At 36.1% G+C, this 21616-nt stretch overlaps 1 protein-coding gene across 3 annotated transcripts in view; it reads right to left on the bottom strand.

The window, feature by feature from the left end:
- Positions 1–13156: 13156 nt before the first annotated feature.
- Positions 13157–21616, bottom strand: part of LOC131042772 (ABC transporter I family member 10) — a 132549-nt gene continuing 124089 nt past the window's right edge. For all 3 annotated transcript variants that reach the window (XM_057976088.2, XM_057976087.2, XM_057976086.2), the window contains one exon: positions 13157–13803. In XM_057976088.2, coding sequence (XP_057832071.2) covers positions 13588–13803 — 216 coding nt within the window. In that variant the 3' untranslated portion in view covers positions 13157–13587. The remainder of the gene's footprint in view (positions 13804–21616) is intronic.

Raw genomic sequence — 21616 nt, 5'->3', positions numbered from 1 at the left:
TAGTCAAGCATCGATTAGCATAATGCTCACCTCCGCAAGTATAACATCCCCCTAGAGGTCCTCTCTTCTTTGTTCCCCAGTTTGTTGCTTCATTATCCTTCTTGGAATTGTTGTACCCTAATATGTCCCCTCTGGAATTTTGACTGTTACCTTTAAATCCCTTTTCATTCTTTCTGCTTAAATCATAACTATCGCCCTTCTTCTTGAAGGGTTGAGAGGATTGTGACCATCTCACATTTTTTCCATTTTTTGTCTCTAATGGCATCGTCCTTCTTGAGTTTATGTTCTTTCCTAGCAACCTTCAAATAGGCTTCATCCATATTAGTTAGTGCAACAACGTCCATTGACCCACCTATTTGAATATTGAGGCCCATGATAAATTTCTTTATTCGGTATTTCTCATATGTTTTAAATTGGGGTACATACTTAAGTAGTTGGGGAATTTCTCCCAATATTCGTTGATAGAGAGTTCCCCTTGTCTAAGATCCTAAAAATTAGTCAATTTATGTTCAAAGAAGAGTTGAGGTAGCCATATTTGCCTAAAAACTTCTACAAACCAATCCCAAGTTATGTTGGCTATCTCAGGCTTAACTCGCCCTTCTAGTTTTCCCACCAGTCGGTCGCTTCTCATGTCAATTGGTAAGCCCCTCATACAGCTTTTGTGTTTTTAGTGTATAGTCATGGATTTCAAAATAATTTTCCATTTCGATCAACCATGCTTCGACAACATCCCCTGACATTGAACCGTCATATTTGGGTGGCTTGACCTTCTCTATGTCATCAGCTATGACACTAGACACGTGTTAGATTCTTTTCCTAGTTTGAGTATGAGTATAAGATTGCCTCCCACTATATTCACTTTGTGTAGTGCACTCATGTCTACTATAAGTGTCCTTAAACTAAGACTCTTGCTCCTCATCTCAATTCACATTCAAACCCACTACCCACTACTCTAGGTTATGGAGCCCGGTTTGGGTCTCTTGCATCATATGAAGGAGTTCATTAAGTTTGGTCATTGGAGTCTCTATTGATCCAAACCCTTCGATGTTATCTTGGATGTTATCCATCCTATAGGTTTTCTTTTAAGTTCCTAAAAATAGAAAATATTTGTTCAATTTACTAAACATCTTATTTATTTACAAGAATTGAAATAAATTATACAAGCACAACAAAATTGGTATATTTTCATTCATCACTTCCAAAAGATTATTACATATATATCATTATTTATAATCCAAAATCTCTATCTAAGAGCTGCTATCACTATCCATGATGGGCTCTTCTTGCCCATCTATGTAAAAATATAGAACAAGTCTGAAACTCGAAGTAGGTGTTCTCTGTTCTGCTAGCCTTTATGGCTCAACACAACCATTAAGTTGAGTTTCTATTTTTGGTTTAGGTTTCAAGTTCATTTTAGAGAGGATGGATACTTTGACATCTTCCTTTCTTGAGGTTGTCCAACTATGTCTCTCCTTCCAAAGATGTTTTAAAGCTTTTGCTAGGATTTTCGTGTTGGGAGGAGGGAACAATAAGAGTAATCATGTTACAGTTTGGTTGGCCAAAGATGGACATGTACTAGGTCATAGACCTTTTTTCATTTAGTGTTTCAAATCCACATCCTAGCATCATCAAAATGTTTCATTTCAATTTTCTATTTAAGTTTTTCTTGGCGACAAGCCCTAGGTTTAGTGTTGAACCTAGTAGCTCTGATACCATATGGAGCATGCCAAATCTATAGAAAGAAAATAAGGTAAACTAATATTTAAATCTTTTACGTATGTCATATCATAGTTCTAAATTATTTTTTTGAATAAGTAAAAGAAATTTAACTTCTCTATAAGCATGAATATCAAATGCTAACCAAAAATGGATACATATGCATATAAATAGATCAAAGATCTAATACTAACATAGTACAACATGAAATGAATTACAAGAGGAGTTTAGGGTCTACTATAATCAGATTCCATTCTGAATCTTTAAGAATCATGGTAAACTAACCAGGGGGAAAGTATCATTGAGGCGTTATACCTCCTACCACAGACCTGGTGGTCTCCCGCACATCTTCGTACTTGAAGCGGTCCTACCCTTCATGAGAGTGTAAAATACATTAGGTATAATGTCATATGAGCCTGGTGTTTCAACCCTATACGACTCTAGTCGGTCATACACTATAGATACCTCCTAACTAGCATGACCTTTGACAAGGTAGCATTTGGACCATGTGAACTAACAAATACTTGCATAGCTTAGTGCCACCTTGGCCAAGGTTTCTTAGCTCCAAGCACAAATAAACATGCAATCAATGTTCACCGCCCTACTCGGTTAGAAAGTCAATCCAGGGTTTTGTCATCCTGACAAACTAGGTTGTCTCTTATATGCTAACTGCATGCTAACAAGGGTATAAGGACATACTTTTCTCTATGTTTTAAAGTAACTCTCTAGACCAATCTTGGTATAATCTATTATTGTGTTAAGAAACAAAAACTAACTACTTCCACTCATATTTTGATTATTTCATTATTGTTGAAATTATTAATTGCAAGACACTTATAGACACTAACACATGGACATGTGCTTGCATCCTTGCACTCCCATGTCCGAGTGCATATGCCTACAACTCAAGAGTTTTATATTGCATTTCACTTCATGTAATCAACTTAATTTAGTCTTGGAGTTTAAAAACTCATCGTAATACTTTTCTTAACTAAGCTTTTATATAAAAAGCATACTTAAATAATGGTCCTTGACCTCATATCAATAGTGTATGAGAATTTTCTATTGTATTATCACCTCTTTCTTCTAAATTTATTCTAAGGGTAATAAATTTAAAAATGTTCAAATCTTTTATTTCCTTTCTATTTGTGCTGGTAGTTACAAGAATAGTGTTCAATTTCAGCTACTAGTTTTTGTTCCAAGTTATCTCAGCTTGTTTCAAACTGTTAAAAGAGCATTCAGCTGAATGTACAGCTCAAATAATTACCTTATGATATTTGTTGTTCAATTTCTTCCCTATAGGGGTTTGAAGTACGTATTTGCTGCTTGTATTCTACAGGTTGAAGTATTGGGGTTTCCTTAGCCCTATTCCATGTATAATAGTTCATGTTTCATTTGTTACAGCACTAAATTCATTTGCCCCATAACAAAGACGCAAACAAGAATAGACCAATATTACGTTATCCTTCGAAAGGTACAGCAAGGCCACATTTTCGGCTCTATTTATTTCTTATTTAAATAGATAAAATAAGCTGCAAGATTAAACTCTATCGACCTCTAATCTCAAGTTATGAAAGCATATTATTAAAACAAAACTATGCATTCAACTTGTGCACCTTTCACGATTTCAGAATATAAAAATTGTGTCTCAGAACAAAACTTGGCTACATGCCTGTTAACTTATGTGGTTTGCAGCTGAAAGCTCCTTCCTAAACTTTCCAACTAAGTTTCCCAACTCTTCCAATAGCAGATTAACTATTCTAAGCTTGTGTGAGAAGACAGAAATGAGTTCATGCTATAACAGTAATGTTTCCACAATGCTTTTTCTCTGTATATATTCGTACGGGCTTCAAAAGCTCTCTTCTTCTCTTTTTAATCTGAAAAAAATGGTTGAATGCATTTTGTTTCATTTCAATAAGCTTCGTATAACAATACATCTCAATTACTATCCACCATGATAGCTGGATTATCATATCTATCTCCTAGGACATTGTTAAGTGGTTGTTCAATACATAAGAATGACGCCACCCAAGTATGAGACATTAATACTTATATTAATGTGGCTATTCTAACGATATATATATATATATATACTAAGCATAATAAAAGCAATACATATTGATTATGTATTTATCTAAATACATAGTACATATATACTTCATGCATATTTGTGCTATCATAGCTATGTGACACACATATATACATGTATATACATTCTCTCTCTCTCTCTCTCTCTCTATATATATATATATATATATATATATAATCAAAATCATTTTACGTATTTATTATTAATTAGATCTAGAGTAAAAGGCCCCAAAGATTAACTAATCAATTTCTTGACTTGAACTTAGTTATATGAAAGCTTTAAACAACATTATAAGTTCACATTAAAGAAGGAAACCCTAACGACTCAATTATCAAGCTAGGGCTAGACAAACTAGAAACCTAGATCATGACTTAGCAACCCTAGACACTAACATCTCTTGACATGGCTAATACTTACATGCTTAAGTGACTCAAATGGCAACTCGACTCTTCACCTGTTTACACCCTCTACCTGATGATACTTCCCCTCGCTTCACAAAGGATGATGAGTTTCCTGCAACCACTAGGTCATAAGAATGTAGTTAGCCCGAAATCTCAATAGTCATTCTAACATGTAAAAATATATGGTTAGATAGCAATTCAAATTTTCATTAACTATCAAATGAAATCATTTCTCAAAGGAAATTATAAACCACTATTCAATTAGCATTGTCTAAACATCACATAATACTGCAATTGAACATAACATAATATCTGTGAAAAAGAGGGATGTAACAAATTTCTACAACAGCCTAAGTCGATATTACCTTCATAGACAAAATGTTAGGGGAACAGAAACATGCATAATCAAACAAAAAATCAACAAATTTTGAAAACTCTAAATGATCAAAACCAAAGCTTGAAACATAGGCACCCCTATATGCAACATACTTGTCGATACATGGAGCACAAGCACTAAAGCTAAGAACATAGACATCACGATATAGAACGTAGGCACCCACCTAGAAGACACAAACATGGAATCGTAGTCAAACAAACAAAAATGGGACCTATGATGAAATCTCAAAAAAACATCACCAACAAAAGTTAAAAAAAGGATGGGTGTCCCAACGTGCCAATATAAAGATAAGCAAAGTGATGAGGTACAACAACAACAAAGATAAAAATGCATATACAATATCTTCACATCTCAAAACTTTCTTGACTCCTCAAATTGAGCTTGCAATGAAGTGCACTCAAAACTCCAAAAGATTTTCTCTTGATAAAATGGTCTCAATGTGAATTGCTCAATAAGAATTTTAGCATATTCTTAGTAAGATAAAGAATCACAAAAAAGAAATTAATAGCATAAAAGCATACAACAATTCTTCATGCCAAATGGAGGGTGAGAAGTTGAATTTATAGATTCGTGAAGGGATAGATGGATAGTTGAGATCTTGCCACAAGTACAACGACTCACAAAGGGTGGTGCTCTCAAGCAAGAGCAAGAGGACAAGTATCACAAGAGGGTATAACAAGAGAGAGTGGCTAAGTAATAGATATTGGAGAATAGAAGAGGGATTTGATTGACTTTCCAAAAGAGGCGAGATTGAATTTTGAAAGAGGTGGAGATTTGAAATAGATTTTGTTGATAAGAGGTAAATGGCATTGTACAAAGTCAAAATAAAAAGAGACATTTTTCCTTCGAGGGTTTATGGAGAATGGGGTGAAAGGTTATTGGGGCAAGGCGTAATCTTGCACATGACAATGCCAAATGATGGTAGTTTTGGGATTTAGAGGAATTAAAAATTAGAAAATAGTGTCGATAAAAATTAAAAGGTAATTAATAGGCTTTGGAAGAATTTTAGAAATGGGGGCTAAGGTTAAACTAATTGAATGAATTAAACTTTAGAAGAAAATAAAGAGATAATTAATTAAATAAATAATAAAAAAAATATTTTTTATATAATTAATTAGGAAAATCAAAGAATAATTAGCTAAATATTAAATTTAATTAATTATGAATAAATTTGAGTGTTTGCACTTTCCCACAACCGAACCCCACGCTCCAACAACTCTGTCATCTCATCCTCTGATTAGGATGACACAATAAAAAACCCTAGCACAAACGTAAAGCTCAATAGAATTGATGATAAAGGGCCTTCGAAAATAAAAAATTCAATTGTTTGTTAAGCCTATTTTTTTATTTTCATAATCATGTTAAAAGGTTTGTTGAAAGGGAATGTTCATTTAAATTACATGTAAAACTAAATATTATCAAAATATATGTTTCCATTATCCTTCAGTTTTATTTTTTATTAAAATATATATATAATATCACAAGCATTATTTATTTTTTCAATTAGAAAAGAGAAGAGATAGAAATAACACAACAAATATTCCCTAATAAAAAATATATGCATCATTTATTATTGTTATTATTATTAAATATATTATATTTTATATAAAATAATTACCACTTATTTAAAACCTTATAACAATACTTTATACTAAATGAAATTCGTTATAACAGTACAATATGCAATACTATACAAACCCTAATTGCTTTTATCATTTGTTTTTTCTTTGTTCTTTTTTAATATACCATTTATTTAGAACCCTGTCACAATAGTTTATACTAAACTAGGTTCATTATAATAGTATAATATACAATACTACACAAACCTCAATTGCTTTATCATTTATTTATTCTTTAGTCCTATCTTTATTTTTCATTTTCTTGTGTACGTCTAAAATCAGCAATGGCAATCAAGAGAGAATATCAAAAAAAGGCAAACGCATAAGGGAGAGGGCCCTATGGTGGTGAGGGCTATTGTTCGTGCCTCCCAAAATCTGCCTTAAATATTTTAATTTTTTAAAAATTTTGTAAAATTGTTTACTTGTCAAGTCCCCCGCTTTAAAAATGGGTATTAAGTCCATATGGTTAAATATGATGCCACAACACATACCTTTTTTGCCAAGGTGTTTAAAATGGTCCCAAAAAGAAGTAAGACTCGTAGTTGTGCACTATGTCATGTTTATTGGTGCGTTGATGTGGCATCACATGATTGGTTGCTTTTCAAATTTAGTGGAATCTTTTTGGGGATAGGTATTGACATGACACTTTTTGTGCTTTACTCATAAACTAATTGTGCCCACTAATAGACTAATTGTGCCCAACTAGTACCCCAAATATAGGACCCAGCACCAACATGGAGCCATGACAAAAAAAATTTTGTTTGCATAGTGGATTTTATATTAAAAGGTTAGGCCCATTAAAATGGGGTCGCAACTTATTCATGGGACATGCCCATCACAAGGATCGAGTGTGTTAAGCCACCAATACTAGAGGTCATGGCTCACATGTAGATGGGTTGTACCCTCCATAGGAATTACCCACAACAAATTTGAATCTATGATTATTATTATTATATATAATTTAATACAAATTATAACTTGGTTTATATTAAAGATAAGAGATTTAAATCTAATTTTTTAATGTAAGCTGAGCATTACTAAATAATATGTATGTATATATATGTGCATACATGCACATATACACAACTTCTCGTGGCAAGCACATATCTCAAAGAAGCCAAAGATTTTTTATAAGAAAATTTAAATTTCTAAGAGCATTTTAATTTCAAAAAAAAAAAATGGGTTCTTCCCATAGTTGTTGGTTAAGTGGATATGTTGTTGTTGTGGTCACCAAGGTTCAAACCTCTCTTGGACCATTGTGATCGCAGGCTTGTACCTTCGCCAACCCATGGAGGTCGTGGGTTTGATCCTGAGCATTAAATGGGGATGAGGTCTTGTTGATGTGTTTTTCATGCACATGCGAACACAGAATAAAATACCAAGGTATCTTATCCTCTCTTAAACAAAGTTTCCCTGAATGCTGAAGATTTCGCCTAAGGATCAATCGAGGCAACTCCAAGGTTCTTATATGTAGGTTCTCTACTTGTGGATAAGCTCTTGTGGTATGATGTGATTTTGCTGGAATCACAAGGGGACTTACGTTCGATGACTTGAGCATCTGATTTGCTTTGGATATCACTGAAATGTGGGACTTTACTCGGCCTTGATTTTTAAATAAGGGAAAAAAGGATAAGGGTTGGAGAGGAATCTAATTCTAACACTAAGAATGTAGGAGTAATGGATGACCTTTGATGAAACTCTAACTAAGTCTTACTTTGACATGCTAGGATCATCTCCATAAGGTTAGTGTGATCTTCTAAGGAAAGCTTTATGATGTTTAGATCACTGCTACAAGCATAGACACCGTCAAGTTGATGCATATCAATGAAGAAGCGATAATTGAAGTTAAGCCTAAGCTGAATGATTAAAGTTGACTACGCAAGGCAAGTTTGCAATCAACAAACCGCTAGTAGTATGGATATACAAATTTCACCATTGATCATACAAATTTCTTCCATTCATCTAATAACATGAAATTAAATTTGAGAAGTATAGAGACCATGCAAATTGTAGAATCGAAACAAAGAATTCACCATTCCTTCAATGAAGTTTACATGTCTTTTGCAACAATGTCTTGGCAACAATCTTTGCCTTCTCTTTCTACTTTATTCTAAAAACTAATTGCTCTTGAACTACTACTACTGACTATTGACTATTCTCTAACTATTCAACTCCTAACTATTCTCTGACTATTATCCTTTACAAATGAGGAGCCAGAGCTTTATATAGAGAGCCCTTTACAAATTGATGGCTCCGATTGACTTAGAATAATTGGCTAGGATTATAGGATAGAAACCCTAATTAGGGTTTGTCATAACAAACTTCCTTAGCCAATGAGAAAATTACATTCCAGGAGTGAGGACCAATAGGAAGCAGGGGTAGGTACACGGAAGTTTGTGTCATCTCCAATGAGTCAGGTACATTGAATCTGGACATGTTGAGGTGGACCAATCCGACTGGAGGAAAAATAATTGGGATGTCACCTTGTCTAGCGTCTGTGTCTTGGTTGATCTCTTTTCTGTCTTTGATGTGATGAATGATGTACCTCCTTTACTCCCATGTGCTTGATGAGGCTTCCTCACTGTCAAGTCATTTCTTTCTTCTCTGGTGGCTCACATTGCTTTGAAGAGCTTGTAAGGTCCTCCTCTATCATTAAGTGGTTCCTTCATGTGGTAGAATGAGGTCTTGAGGCTAGCTTGCAACTCCTCGAACACTTGAAGTCTTCCAACGCTTCAAAACACCTTGAGTCCTCCTTTATGCATTTGGAACGTCCTTGATGATGATGGGCTTAGAATAGGTCGTCCTTGTCCTGGCCTGGTTTTCTCCATCTGCAAAACAAACCAAAAGGTGATTAAGGACACATAATGTATTCAATCTAACATAGCATTTCTTACCTTAAATCATCAACAAGAAGGCATTAGAATGAAATTTTCTCAAGATCCTCTCTAGGGACAGGCCCTATAAGAATTTTGCTCTGGACCCTTTGGAAGGGTCAGGAGCGAAATTTGCATTTTAGCTCAAATTTCATCATCTCCTTGCCTTGAACTTCTCTTGACCTTTGAATCGCTTTCTCCTGAAGACATCATTGATTTGACCCCCAAAAAGACCAAAAAAGAGGATTTCTCTTTGGACCTTGGCCAAGGACAGGACCTATAAGGAATTTCGCTTTGGACCCTTTGGAAGGGTCAGGAGCGAAATTTCCATTCTTGGCTCAAATTCCTCACATTTTATGACCACAACTTGCTCAGATGCATGCCTAAGGATGCCTCTAATCTCAATCAACACTAAGTTTGATGCAAAATTGGAGCAAAATAGAGGTTTTAAGAATTTCACTCTGGACCCTTTGGAAGGGTTAGGAGCAAAATTTTAGTTTTAGGCTAAAATCCTTCACTTCTTCACATTCCATCACTTCAAAAGGCAAGGACATGTCAAACCACTTCCAAATATGCCCAAGGAGCTAAAGTATTGGCCTAAACAAGGGAGAAAATGAAGTTTATGGAGACTTTCGCTCTGGACCCTTTGGAAGGGTCAGGAGTGAAATTCATGTCTTGAGCTCATTTCTTTATTTTTGGTGATCACAAGCAACTCAAAGCCATGCTTAAGGACACCTTCAATCTTAATTCACCCTAATCCACACTTGGCTTGACACAAAATTGAGAGAAAAAGGTAGATTTTGGGAATTTTGCTCTGGACCCTTTGGAAGGGTCAGGAGCGAAATTCTTCCCTGAGGCTCAAATTCTAACATTTCTCTACTCCAAAATGCCTCTCAAGACAAGCACATGCTAGCCCTCTCTCTACCAAGGCCTAGGAATCCATCTCTTAATCTCAATCATGGGCAAACTAGGTGATTTTGGGAATTTCGCTCTGGACCCTTTCGAAGGGTCAGGAGCGAAATTCTTGATTTGCTTGCTTTCCTTCACCTAGATCTATCCTTCTCACTTTCTATACCTGGACTCTCGTCTTTGGATCCTTCCCCTATGAAGACAACACTTTGTTTGACCTCAAAATGGCATGAAAAGAGAATTTCGCTAAAAACCATGGCCAAGGACAGGACCTATTTAGGATTTCGCTCTGGACCGTTTGGAAGGGTCAAGAGTGAAATCCATGTTTTAGCTCAAAATGTTCATTTTTGGTGGCCACAATCCATTCAAGGGCATGCCTAGGGGTATCTCCAAGCTCATTTCGCCTTGATCAAGGTTTGTCTTGACACAAAATTTGGAAGAAAGAAGAGATTTTGGGAATTTCGCTCTGGACCCTTTGGAAGGGTCAAGAGCGAAATCCATGTTTTAGGCTTGACTCTTCACACACACTTCATTCAATCCACCTTCAAACTTGAACAAATTCAAGCTCCTTTCGCCACATTCAAGTGAATTTTCCATCTACTTAGTTCAAAACAAGGTCTTTCCAATGTCCTAAGCAAAATAGAGGGTCAAATGAGGCTTTCGCTCTGGACCCTTTGGAAGGGTCAGGAGCGAAATTCTCCTTTTGAGCTAATTTCTCACTTCCCTTCTCCTTCTCATGCTTTGGACATAACTTCTCAAGCCTCCTTCAATCATCATCAAGCTCAAATTGGCATTTACTGCAAGATTTTGTGAAGAAATGGGGTCTACAAGAATTTCGCTCTGGACCCTTTGGAAGGGTCAAGAGCGAAATTCACCTTAGGCTATAATCCTGACTTCATTTTTCACATTTCTTCACTCAAACAAGTGTTTTGCCTTCACTCAAGCCTGGGAATGGGTTAGCTCATAGTCTTGATCAAGGTGGAGTGTCTTATAGAGGAATTCGCTCTGGGCTCTTTGGAAGGGTCAAGAGCGAAATTCTTGATTAGCTCAAGCTTCTTGACCTATTCTTCTCATCTCACCAAGTCTGGCCTTGTCCAAGGCTTTCCCAGATCATCTTTACCTCAAATCATGCCTAAAACTTCATCATTCGTCTATTGGATCAATCTTAAACCCTCACAAATGATACTGACTCAGAAAACTTCACTAACTTCTTCGAACTCAGACCAGACACAAAAGCAAAACTTGACCTAAGGAAGGCCTTAAAGACACCCTGACCTAGACCATCTACTAAGTCACCCTGGCTCAAGCAGAGCCTGCTATCTTAGTGATCCCCTGGCGACACTCAAAATGCAAAGGCTAACAAACAATACCCTAAAAGACCTAAAAAAAAAACCCTAGAAAGCAAAAAAATAGGGGTCCCCATTTGCAATGGGGCTATGTGTGAATATGTCACAACATGTCCCCCATTTGTGACCTCACTAGTTCATAGCTTCACGTTAAAAAGTTAAATCTAAGCATAAATATTTCCTTCCTTGATGTTACTTACCAATATACTTCACCAAGATTTAAACACACATGAATGTATGGTTTTCAATAACATTTATAATTTACATTGTTGAATACTTTGTTTTCCTTCCATACACAATTTTCTTTTAAATGTACATAAGAGAAGCAATCATAAGTAATCAAGCTTTATTAAGGATGTCTACATAGTCAAAATGAACTATCATTCATTAAAATCTAAAGAACAATGTCATCCAAAGCTCTAAAGCTCCATGAATGAATAAATAGTCTTGCCAAGAGAAGTGCTCACCTACCAACAATAGGATTTGCACAAAGCAAATCCAACCACACTCAAGCTAAGGTAACCATCCAAGAATGACTAGAACAATAAAAAGGATAGAATCATATGGATTTGTAACTATGACAAGAGGCGAATTGAATAATAAACCAACTAATTGGTTCAAACCTATGGGAGTCAAGTGGGATTAAAAAGCATCATGAGAGGGTACTCGTAGTCAAATAAATGTCAAAAATTGGGTCTCAACCTATGAGTAAACTGTAAATGTTATTAAATTTTCAATTCAAGATGCAAGTTATATTCAAGGTTATCTTTTCTTACAAGTATGTGTTATATCTTTAATATAATAAATCTGATTATTGTCTTGTATGTTGCAGATGAAAAGAGCATTTATCGATTTCAATGTCCTTCTCACAAATGCCGATTGATATATATATTTATGCAAGGAGGATCAAGCAATACCTTGACCGGTCATGTCTATTAGACATGACCGATCAAGATATTACTTGATCGCAACTTTTCATTTATCATTGTATTTACCAATCGGTGTATTAAACTTAAGAAATCACCCAATACTAATTGGCGTGTATACCATAAGCAAGACAACCGATACTAATCGGTATGTATTTACTTATAAACTAAACCCGATAACAATCAGTGTTCACACAGTTAATATGTTTAACCGATATTAATCGGTGTGCATACGATTCAATGTAAACCGATACCAATCGGTATTCTGTGCTATGAGATTTACAACCGATAATTATCAGTAGTTAAGCATTGATCAGAATTTGCAAGTAAGGTTGAATATATATAAATCGAAGAATAATCATCAAATAAAGGAATGATAACTTGAAGTCTTTATAGTCTATCGATAAGATAGATGATTGAATGAGAGACTTCATTTATCTCTCATTCAATCATTTATCTTACCGAGGCTATCATACATTAACATAAACTACACACATTCACAATCACACCATGCCAAAACTCCATAAATCGATTTATATATTTCCACATATTCTATCTTCAAAACACAAATGGAGCTCATATCTACTTATCTCACCATTCCTTATCAATTAGATCATAAACAAGAATGATTTCCACACAGAAATCTGTATGCCTCTCTCAACCCTATGAACTTGGGTTGCCCTTGTCTCTCAAGAGAGCTAAAGCTTCAAGGATACAATGTTACACAGAAGAAAGCACAATGGAAAATGAATTGGATTTCCAACACCTCATGCTCTTCTACCCACGCACAACACAGAGACTAAAACACAAAAGAAAATAAATTGGATTTCCACCACCTCATGCTCTTCTATCCACGAAAACATAGACACTAAACCTTCACAAAAGGGAATAAAACTACAAAATTCATCACAATGGAGAAATAGAATATTACAAAAAATACAAATTTAGTATAGCTTTCATTTGGCATAAAACTTCTCTGTGATTTATTAGGCATATTAAAAAGCTTTAACATCTTTGCGACCCTCACTCTACTCTATTGCAAAGTCTTAGGCCCATCCTGCCTGCCTTCCTCCCCATAATATCCACCGCTCAAACTTTTCTCCGTGGGAAAACTTGCCAATGCATTTTAAGGAGATTCAATCTCTTGTAGCTCTTCTATTGCACAGGTTAGATGAGACCATCTGCAGCAAACGAATAGCTGACATATCCCCATCCATGGGACCCTGGACTTAAACTCAAGAATAATTTCTTGCTCTAGTTCTAAAATGTGAACTTCTGACATCATTCATCTTGACAAATAAAAGAAGTGTACTACAACACTGATTTCTGGGATTTATTATAAGCAGATTGTTGTCTTCGAATATATTTTCTAACACCTCCAACACTTCCACTTTTAACAACTGTGCCATTTTCCATATAAATAGCACCATCTGCATATTCAAGTTCCTCCAAACGGTGTGTCACCCATAAAGCAGTAACTCCTTGAGGCCCATCCACAACATTTCGAACAGCTTCAATAACCCCAATCTGCATAACCAATATTCTTTTCAGTAAGCATGAAAAGAGTTTAAACATCGCGTTACAAAAGAAAACACAATTGTCAGATACAGAAATGCAAAAAGTCAATATAAATACAAGAAGATTGGCAACGATAATTATTTAAACAAAAAGTCCAAAAATTGATATAATATGGAAGGAAAAGTTTCTTCTGTATCTATTGAATGAATTAGATCAGGGTTTAAAATGAATAGCAATCATGCCCATTGCAGCTTGCACAAATAACAAGAAGAAACCAACATCACAATTCCGAAGTCTAAACTGTTAAAGAAATACATATCAAGAGATCCTAGGTGAGCTTTAAACCTAGGAATCTATTTTTGACTTATCTCATAACAAGTGCATTTCACCCATATCCCAAAATTCAGATAAATGATCATATCACATTGTATAAGAATGATCAGGAAAGAACTGGGTGACATGTCAAAACTACTCAGGATAGAATTGAGTGACATGTCAAAACCACTTACAGACAATGGTAAATTTTAAACCTCTCACGTAATCCTCGACTTAAACTAAATTAATTATCCTGCTGAAACAGAGGAAAATGAGGAAAATATCATCCAGTTATCAAGAATACGTTTTAAAGTTTGAGCTTGGAACATTGTTGCTTGTACATGGTCATGAAATGAAGGAATGAATGCCTTCCCATTAAAAACAATGCTCTCTTATTCGGTCTTCAAAATATGAGAAAGTGTATTAGAAGTCTGCATTGTCGAAAGGCAGAGCTGATCTCAAAACTAAGCTTGTTTCGAAAAGAAATCTTACAATTACATCATTATATGCCAGGGTCACCAGGACACGGGGGTACTTGGAGACACCAATTTTTTTTAATATAATTTAATAATTTCCAAAAAATATCATGGCATAGAACTTTGACATGACATGTATGCAAAATGTGGAAGCATTCACAATGCATGTGAAGTGGTCTCATCGAATGCCATGCTTGTAGGGTTTAAAATTTTCAAAACAGATGTAAACAAATGATTGCCATGATTTCCAAAGCTGGCATTAAGCAACTTTTGTAGTCTTCTGGAAGCGTTTCACTCTTCTAGGGCAGCTTCAATGCTTCCTTCCAACAGTGGATAAATGATAGAAAATAATGTTTTTGTTTTGGTTTTAACCCTTTAACTTGCATTTTCCTAAAGGAAACATGCAGAAGACGGCCAAAAACCTGGCGGGAGACAGGGAGATGGCAGGAGAGACAGAAGTGAGGTCTCTGGCCTAAAACAAAGTCTCTGGGTGCGCGAAAAGAATCTGAGACGCGTCTCGGGGGGCTGGAAACACGTCTCCCAGTTACAAAGTTATACACCCTCTTATATTCCCAAGAAGACCTTCACTTTAACTTATGCATTAATTGATGAACGTTGTAGCTCTTTCAATTCACATTGATTTCAACAACAAAAAATGAAACTTCAGAAATAGATCATACTACAGTTACTACTGACATGAGTCAGCCAAAGTTGCATGGACACAGATATCGATACAAATATGGATATGGCCATATTTTAAGACCCCCAATATGGATACGGGTGGATATGTCATTCACAAAAAACACATACACATATATTTCACACAATTTTCTAAGTTATTCGAGGAGATTTTCATTACTTCAAAAGCAATATAGACACATAATTGCTACATAAATAATGATAAGTTGATTTAACATCTTACAATATACGAAAATAGTAGAGTTGCATTGGAAGATAACCCAAAACATGGGTCACCGAAATAGAAAAACATTTCATTTGTCTTTCTCATTTGGTGTAGGTTTTGTTTATACCATTTTTTTTTTAAAACTGCATGAATGAAGTTTTTTAAAATTAAATTTGGGAAGACTTATGTCAAATTTTAAAAAAATCAAATCATATAGTATCGAGCAATGTTGGAAATCAAGGTCTTTTGGGCACACATGGGTACAGTATTCAATGTGTATCCAGGCTGTATCGGATATGTATCCATTTCGGATACAGGGATACACGTGCCCAGGGAGGGACAAAGGAATATCCAGCTACTCATAAAGATGTATGTTAAGTACTCATTATCTTTTTAACTGTCTGTTGAAATAGTGATTGTTGCATTTGACTGAGGGAAAAAGTAAAATGTCTGGTGAAAACTCTAGAAAATTCAAGAAAAATATAATGGTCTATAAGAGAGTTTTCATAAAGGACAATCGATAACGTCATTATTCATTCACAGATCTATTTCATATCACGTTGCTTCTCTTTTCTGAAGCTGTCCTTCATAAACAGAACACACAGTTGGCTGCTTCTCTCTAAAATGGATCATTTTACTTGAAGCTTTATACCTGTAATAGACTATGGAAAAGAAAAAGCACGCACTCATTCATTCAAGGGAAAAAAATAGAGACTCTGCAACCACAAAATGAAAGAGAACGGGCATCATAAGCATATCACAATAATTACAATTTCATATTTTGTGACTTGTCATAGGACATTTATAAACAATATGAATGATAACTGAATTGATAATTTTTTTGTTTCAATGTGTGATTTAATATTTGAAAGGATTTGTGCAGTTCCTTTTTATAGACAATCTAATTTTGATTAATTTTAACTTTTTTCTGTTAAAAATTTTAGAGTTGCTTTCAATACTGTTGCTCTCCCATTCCCCATTTTACATCTTTTCATCCATAGGTTCACCCACAAGCATTTGTACATTTCTAACCTAGTCATCATTCTTCTGATCACCATGTTTTTCAATGTTTCCAAGTACCTATTTCTGATTCTTAGTGCTACAATACAAATCCAAAGATCTCTTTGTTAATGTTTTAATTTGACTCTTGCAAGACAACACAAAACAGAACATCATATACACTAGAACCATTATTCAAATTGTAAGGGAAAGCTCCCTAAGACGTAACTAAACCTAAAACTATAAAGAGAATTTAAAAGTATACACTATACAAGATTCCACTGGAGGGCTTTGCATAAATGTAAATTGCTAATTAATATGTTTTTGCCCTGTATGCATGTACCAAACTATTAACAATCAAGCAATGCAATGAGATTTTCAGATAGTAAACAGGGTAAAAATGATTAAAAAAATGCCCTATTGGCAAAAGTAGACACCAATATTTGGTTGCAACAAGATTTGAAGAAAAAACATGAATGTTAACTACTAGCTAAAGTAGAGACCAATAAAACTACATAAATAGGAAAAAAATTAACAAATGAACACCACACGATTTCATGAAATAAACCAAACTACATAAAATGTTACAATTTAGAGAGATGGATCTTGTAAATACAAAGCTAAAGTAAATGCAATCTCCTATCAATTTACTTCATGAAAACATAAACATGCAATCATAATTACAATAACCTCAACTGAATAACAACTTCTGCAACATAAGCATGACTTTAACTATCATTAAAAGTTTATGTGCTCAAGACATTTATATGCTTACGAAGAGTAGCTCTTAGGAATATACGAAATAACAAAAACATATCCCAAAAATTACCACTTTAAAGTGATCATATCCCTATCTGCACGAAAAAAACAAAAATAAAACAACTTTAAAATGATTAATAAAATACAAAAGCCTAATATAAGCTCATATCTCCATCATCCGGAAATAGCCACTGCTTAAGTTGACAAATGCCTGATACAATCAGTGGTTAAGATGTAGCATGTTGCACATAAATGACCTTGAAGCAAGTCGAGGTTTTTTGCGTTGAAAACTGATTACTCTTTTGGATCTTCTGGAGAATGACCATGAATTTGATAAGTACCCTGCCAATGCTAACTTGATGACTTGAAACTGGAACCCTCAACTTCTTTAATTCAAAATGCACACTGAAAAATCGCTGAAGATGTAACCTTAGAACTAATATATCAGCCAATCCTTTGCATTTGAAACCTTATTTCAAGAACACTTTGATTGAAATTTCTGTGACAATAACTCTATGTCCAAAAAATGACTTCCCTTTTATCTGAATTTGTCCACTTGTCCCAAGGTTTGGCATGCAAAAATTTGAAAAATTAGCTGGCTGGGAATGAAGGACAGCCTTTTGAAGAGAGAAATTTAAGTGTGACAAAACAGCAAGCAAAATATGAAGGATAAAGGAATGACGCAGAAAACATCTTCACAAACTGCTACTATCTCTTGAAAACCATCAACTATGATGCTGGAAATTACTTCAAAAGCCCTGAAAAATACCTAATTTTTTGCTATGACCAGCAGATGAAATGCTTTGCAAATTGAAAGGATGGCATTCTTCATCTATAGGCTCATTTTTTCTTTAACTCCATTTTCCTGCACTTAGGTCGACTAAGAATAGGAAAGCACCATCTTTCCTTCAAGTTCTCCTTTCAAAGCTAAACTTAGGTATATGTTTCTTTAGTGCAAGCTGACTTAAACATGGTGGAGATTGTATGGCCGTCAGAAAGTGCACTCACTTAGTGGCTAGAAATGAATTTAAACTTAGCCATTTTTCACTTGGTTTTCCCTCCATGAAGGCATGCTTGAAAGAATGTATGATTGGCTTCGCCACTTAAAAAGTACACCATAAATTTGAGTTGATTTCAAGTGCCCTGTTTTAATTTTCAAGTGCACACTTTACGACTGATAATGCCACTTCATATGTGCACTTAGCTTTGATGCTTGTTCAATTTCAATCTCAGTTGCACTTCAATTGGACTTTTACCATTCACTTGCTTGCTGAGAGGTGTTTTTGTGTCAAAGCCACTCTAAAAGTTGACTGGAGGAGAACTGGGAGGGAAAAAACATCATCAAAGTGCACCAGAATTAGTCCTTTACTTTTGGTAGAAATCACTTTAAAAATTGCAACTTTTTCACCTTGCTTGGCAGAGTTTTTCAAGGTTGTTGCCAATTCAAAGTGCACCCAAAGGAGTTTTGCCTAGCTGTAACCACAAAAAGATGTGCCTCCATCTGAGCTTAAATCTCTTTATGCCTTTCCTAGCACATTTCACTAACTTGATTGCCACCTTACCTATAACCTGGTCAGAAGTTTAAGATAGTTTAACCACACAAAAGTTGCACCATCCTTTGATTTTAACATTTTTTAATGCTGGGCACAGTTCACTAATGAAGTTGCCATCTCTTTCCATGAGCTGACTGCTAGTGGGGGTTTGAGAGGGTTGAACCACCACAAGACTCTTTGCAATGACTGAAGTGGAGAATTTTATGTTCTGATCCATCAAGAAGGGTTCAAATTTTCTTTTATTTTTCCTATAAAAATTTTAGATGGCCTCCTTGACCTTGTTTGTGGCATCAAAACAAATCACATGCCTAGTTGTTTTCCCCATCCACCAACTATATAACTCTAAACAAATGTTCTGCCACCTAAACCAAAACAATATTGATTTTTGAAATTTAAATTAATGAAAATGCAAATGACAACAATTAAAATGAAAAAGAAAATATTAGAATAAAAATTTATTGGTTCAACAAACAAACAACGTAATAGAGATGATCAGTTTGTAAGTTTGTAATCATTACCTTGGGGATTTCATCCATGCTCTTTGCAACCACATCATCAAAAACATTCTATTTGACCTTTTTCCCTTTGGCCTACTTCAAACATAAAGACTCCAACCTTCAAGTGCTCACAAACATCTCCTTAAGAAACATTACTGAGGCTGAAATGTAATTGAAATTGGTGGTGAATCATGTGACTCTTGATTGCACAAGGTCTTTTTCTTCGGTGTGCTCTCTCATCAAGTGACGAACCCAATGATGGTTTTTGATTAAGGGTAGGTTTTGAAGATGCCCCGAAACCCTAAATACAAAACACTGCCATCAACATAAGCCAAGCCCACCAGCAGCCAACTGCCAGCAAAAACTCAATATAGAGACATAAACTAGAACAAAAAAACCAAGACAAAAAAAGAACAAACACAGCCCTAACCAAGATGTTTCAGAGTCTCAGCAACTTCAGCTTCAGGTTGATCCAAGTTCTGAGACAGGTTCTACATCTCCTGCAAGTTGATTTTTGCCTGCTCCATGGATTTCTTGAGATTCCCTTGTTTGCCACATATGGGTAAACGTTTAAACACAGAAAGTAAATGCACAGAACATAATGAGAATATATTTAAGAACCAATCTATGTATTAATTCAACAGTCCATGTACATCAAGTGCACCCAGATACGACTATCATGATGCCACGAAGAAGGAAAGGTATACAATATATATTACCTGAAGGGGTACGACCAACCATCGCGTCCAACTGCCCTTCGGGACGATTAACTAACTGACTGTCGTAAGTCATTATTACCGGCGACACAAACATAATACGACAACATTACATAATGATTATTCCCGGCAACATCATCCCCCCCAAGAAAAGAAGTCGTCTCTGGACGACTTAATACAAAATAGAGATGATGTTCATTCAAGGTATAGAACTGCAGGAACTGCTGACACCAGTCGAGCTCGAAACTCATACACTTGTTGCGTCCTCACCTGAACACCCTTTTCTGCTACCATTCGATGCTCAAGTGTGGATTTCACCATTATTGCTTCCTTTGACATCACAGTCCTCCTGTGCCTAAACCAAACTTGTCTGCAAAACATGCTTTTCAGCCTCCACCAACTGCTACTCAAATGACACTGTCTCCCTAGCCAATTTGTCCTCGATAGCCACCCGTGCTGCCCTCACAGCATCCAACTCTTGGGTACTTTGAACTAAGTCTCACGCTACTACTGCCTCCAACCTGGTGGTCAGCTCCTCCCGAGCCCTCTATGCATCCACCAAGGCAACCTCACGTCTAGCGGAGACATACTCCAAGTTCCTCAAAGCGTACCATTCATGCCTGGAAGTGGCCACAACCATCTGGCACAAAGGCTAGGAGACGCCTCGAATCCTCCATCACACTCTCCAAAGGTTGATAACTGAACTGAATGACTCCCTGGTGTCGTACGACTTCGCAGGCCTGCAATGCCTTCCCTCAAACTCTGTTTGTTCGTAACCTCCAAATCCGTCTCCCTCTACGTCTTATGGCTTCCCCACCAATGCTTAGCTGCAGGCTTCTTTCTCACAATACGGAACAACCCAACACTTACCGTGACTTCTCGGATGCCCTTCGCTCAACTCCAAAAAGTGTATTGGAACTCAAAAATAAACGAAGGTCTGGGGCAGCACCCCAACCGGGTCGAGGGGCAGCGCCCCTCGCGGGGTCCAGGGGCAGCACCCCATTAAACCGTCGTCGCCGTCGCCGTGACCGTGCTCCTTCAAGCCTATAGTCTGTAATGCCCCGAGCCCGTACAAAGGTTATCTGTCGGACGAAAGAGTGAACCCGTACGGTGGTTGAGCCGTACGACGACTGGGGTCACCCGAAGCTTGGTGTCATATGGTGATTGGTCTCTCGTATGATGGCTGGGAAGGTCGTACGGTGGATACTCGCCCTAGGCTGATGACCTCCGTCGACGGTGGTTCACCGTACGGGGTCCTGTTGACGTCTATTTTGTACACTATCAAACACAGGAAAAAAATACCTAAAGGTACCTTATCCTCTCTTGAGTAAAGCCTCCGAATGCTGAAGATGTCGGGAAAAGGATCAATCGAGATGACTTCAAGGTTCTTGTATGTAGGGTCTCTACGTGTGGATAAGCACTAGTGGTCGTTGTGAATGCTGTTTCATCAAGGGGCCTTACGTTTCCGTACAGGAACAGAATTTCCTAAAACTAACAAGTCCTCAAAAAGATCAAAAGGTAGAGTTTGCAAGAGATAGATTCTAAGCTAATCCTAAGAATGACTCAATGTAGGCTAGCTTGGCAAGATTCTACCAATTTCAAT

Source organism: Cryptomeria japonica, chromosome 10, assembly GCF_030272615.1.
Source record: "Cryptomeria japonica chromosome 10, Sugi_1.0, whole genome shotgun sequence".
NCBI lineage: Eukaryota > Viridiplantae > Streptophyta > Pinopsida > Cupressales > Cupressaceae > Cryptomeria > Cryptomeria japonica.
Note: the sequence above shows the minus strand (reverse complement) of the source record. Positions and strands in the feature narration are given on the sequence as shown.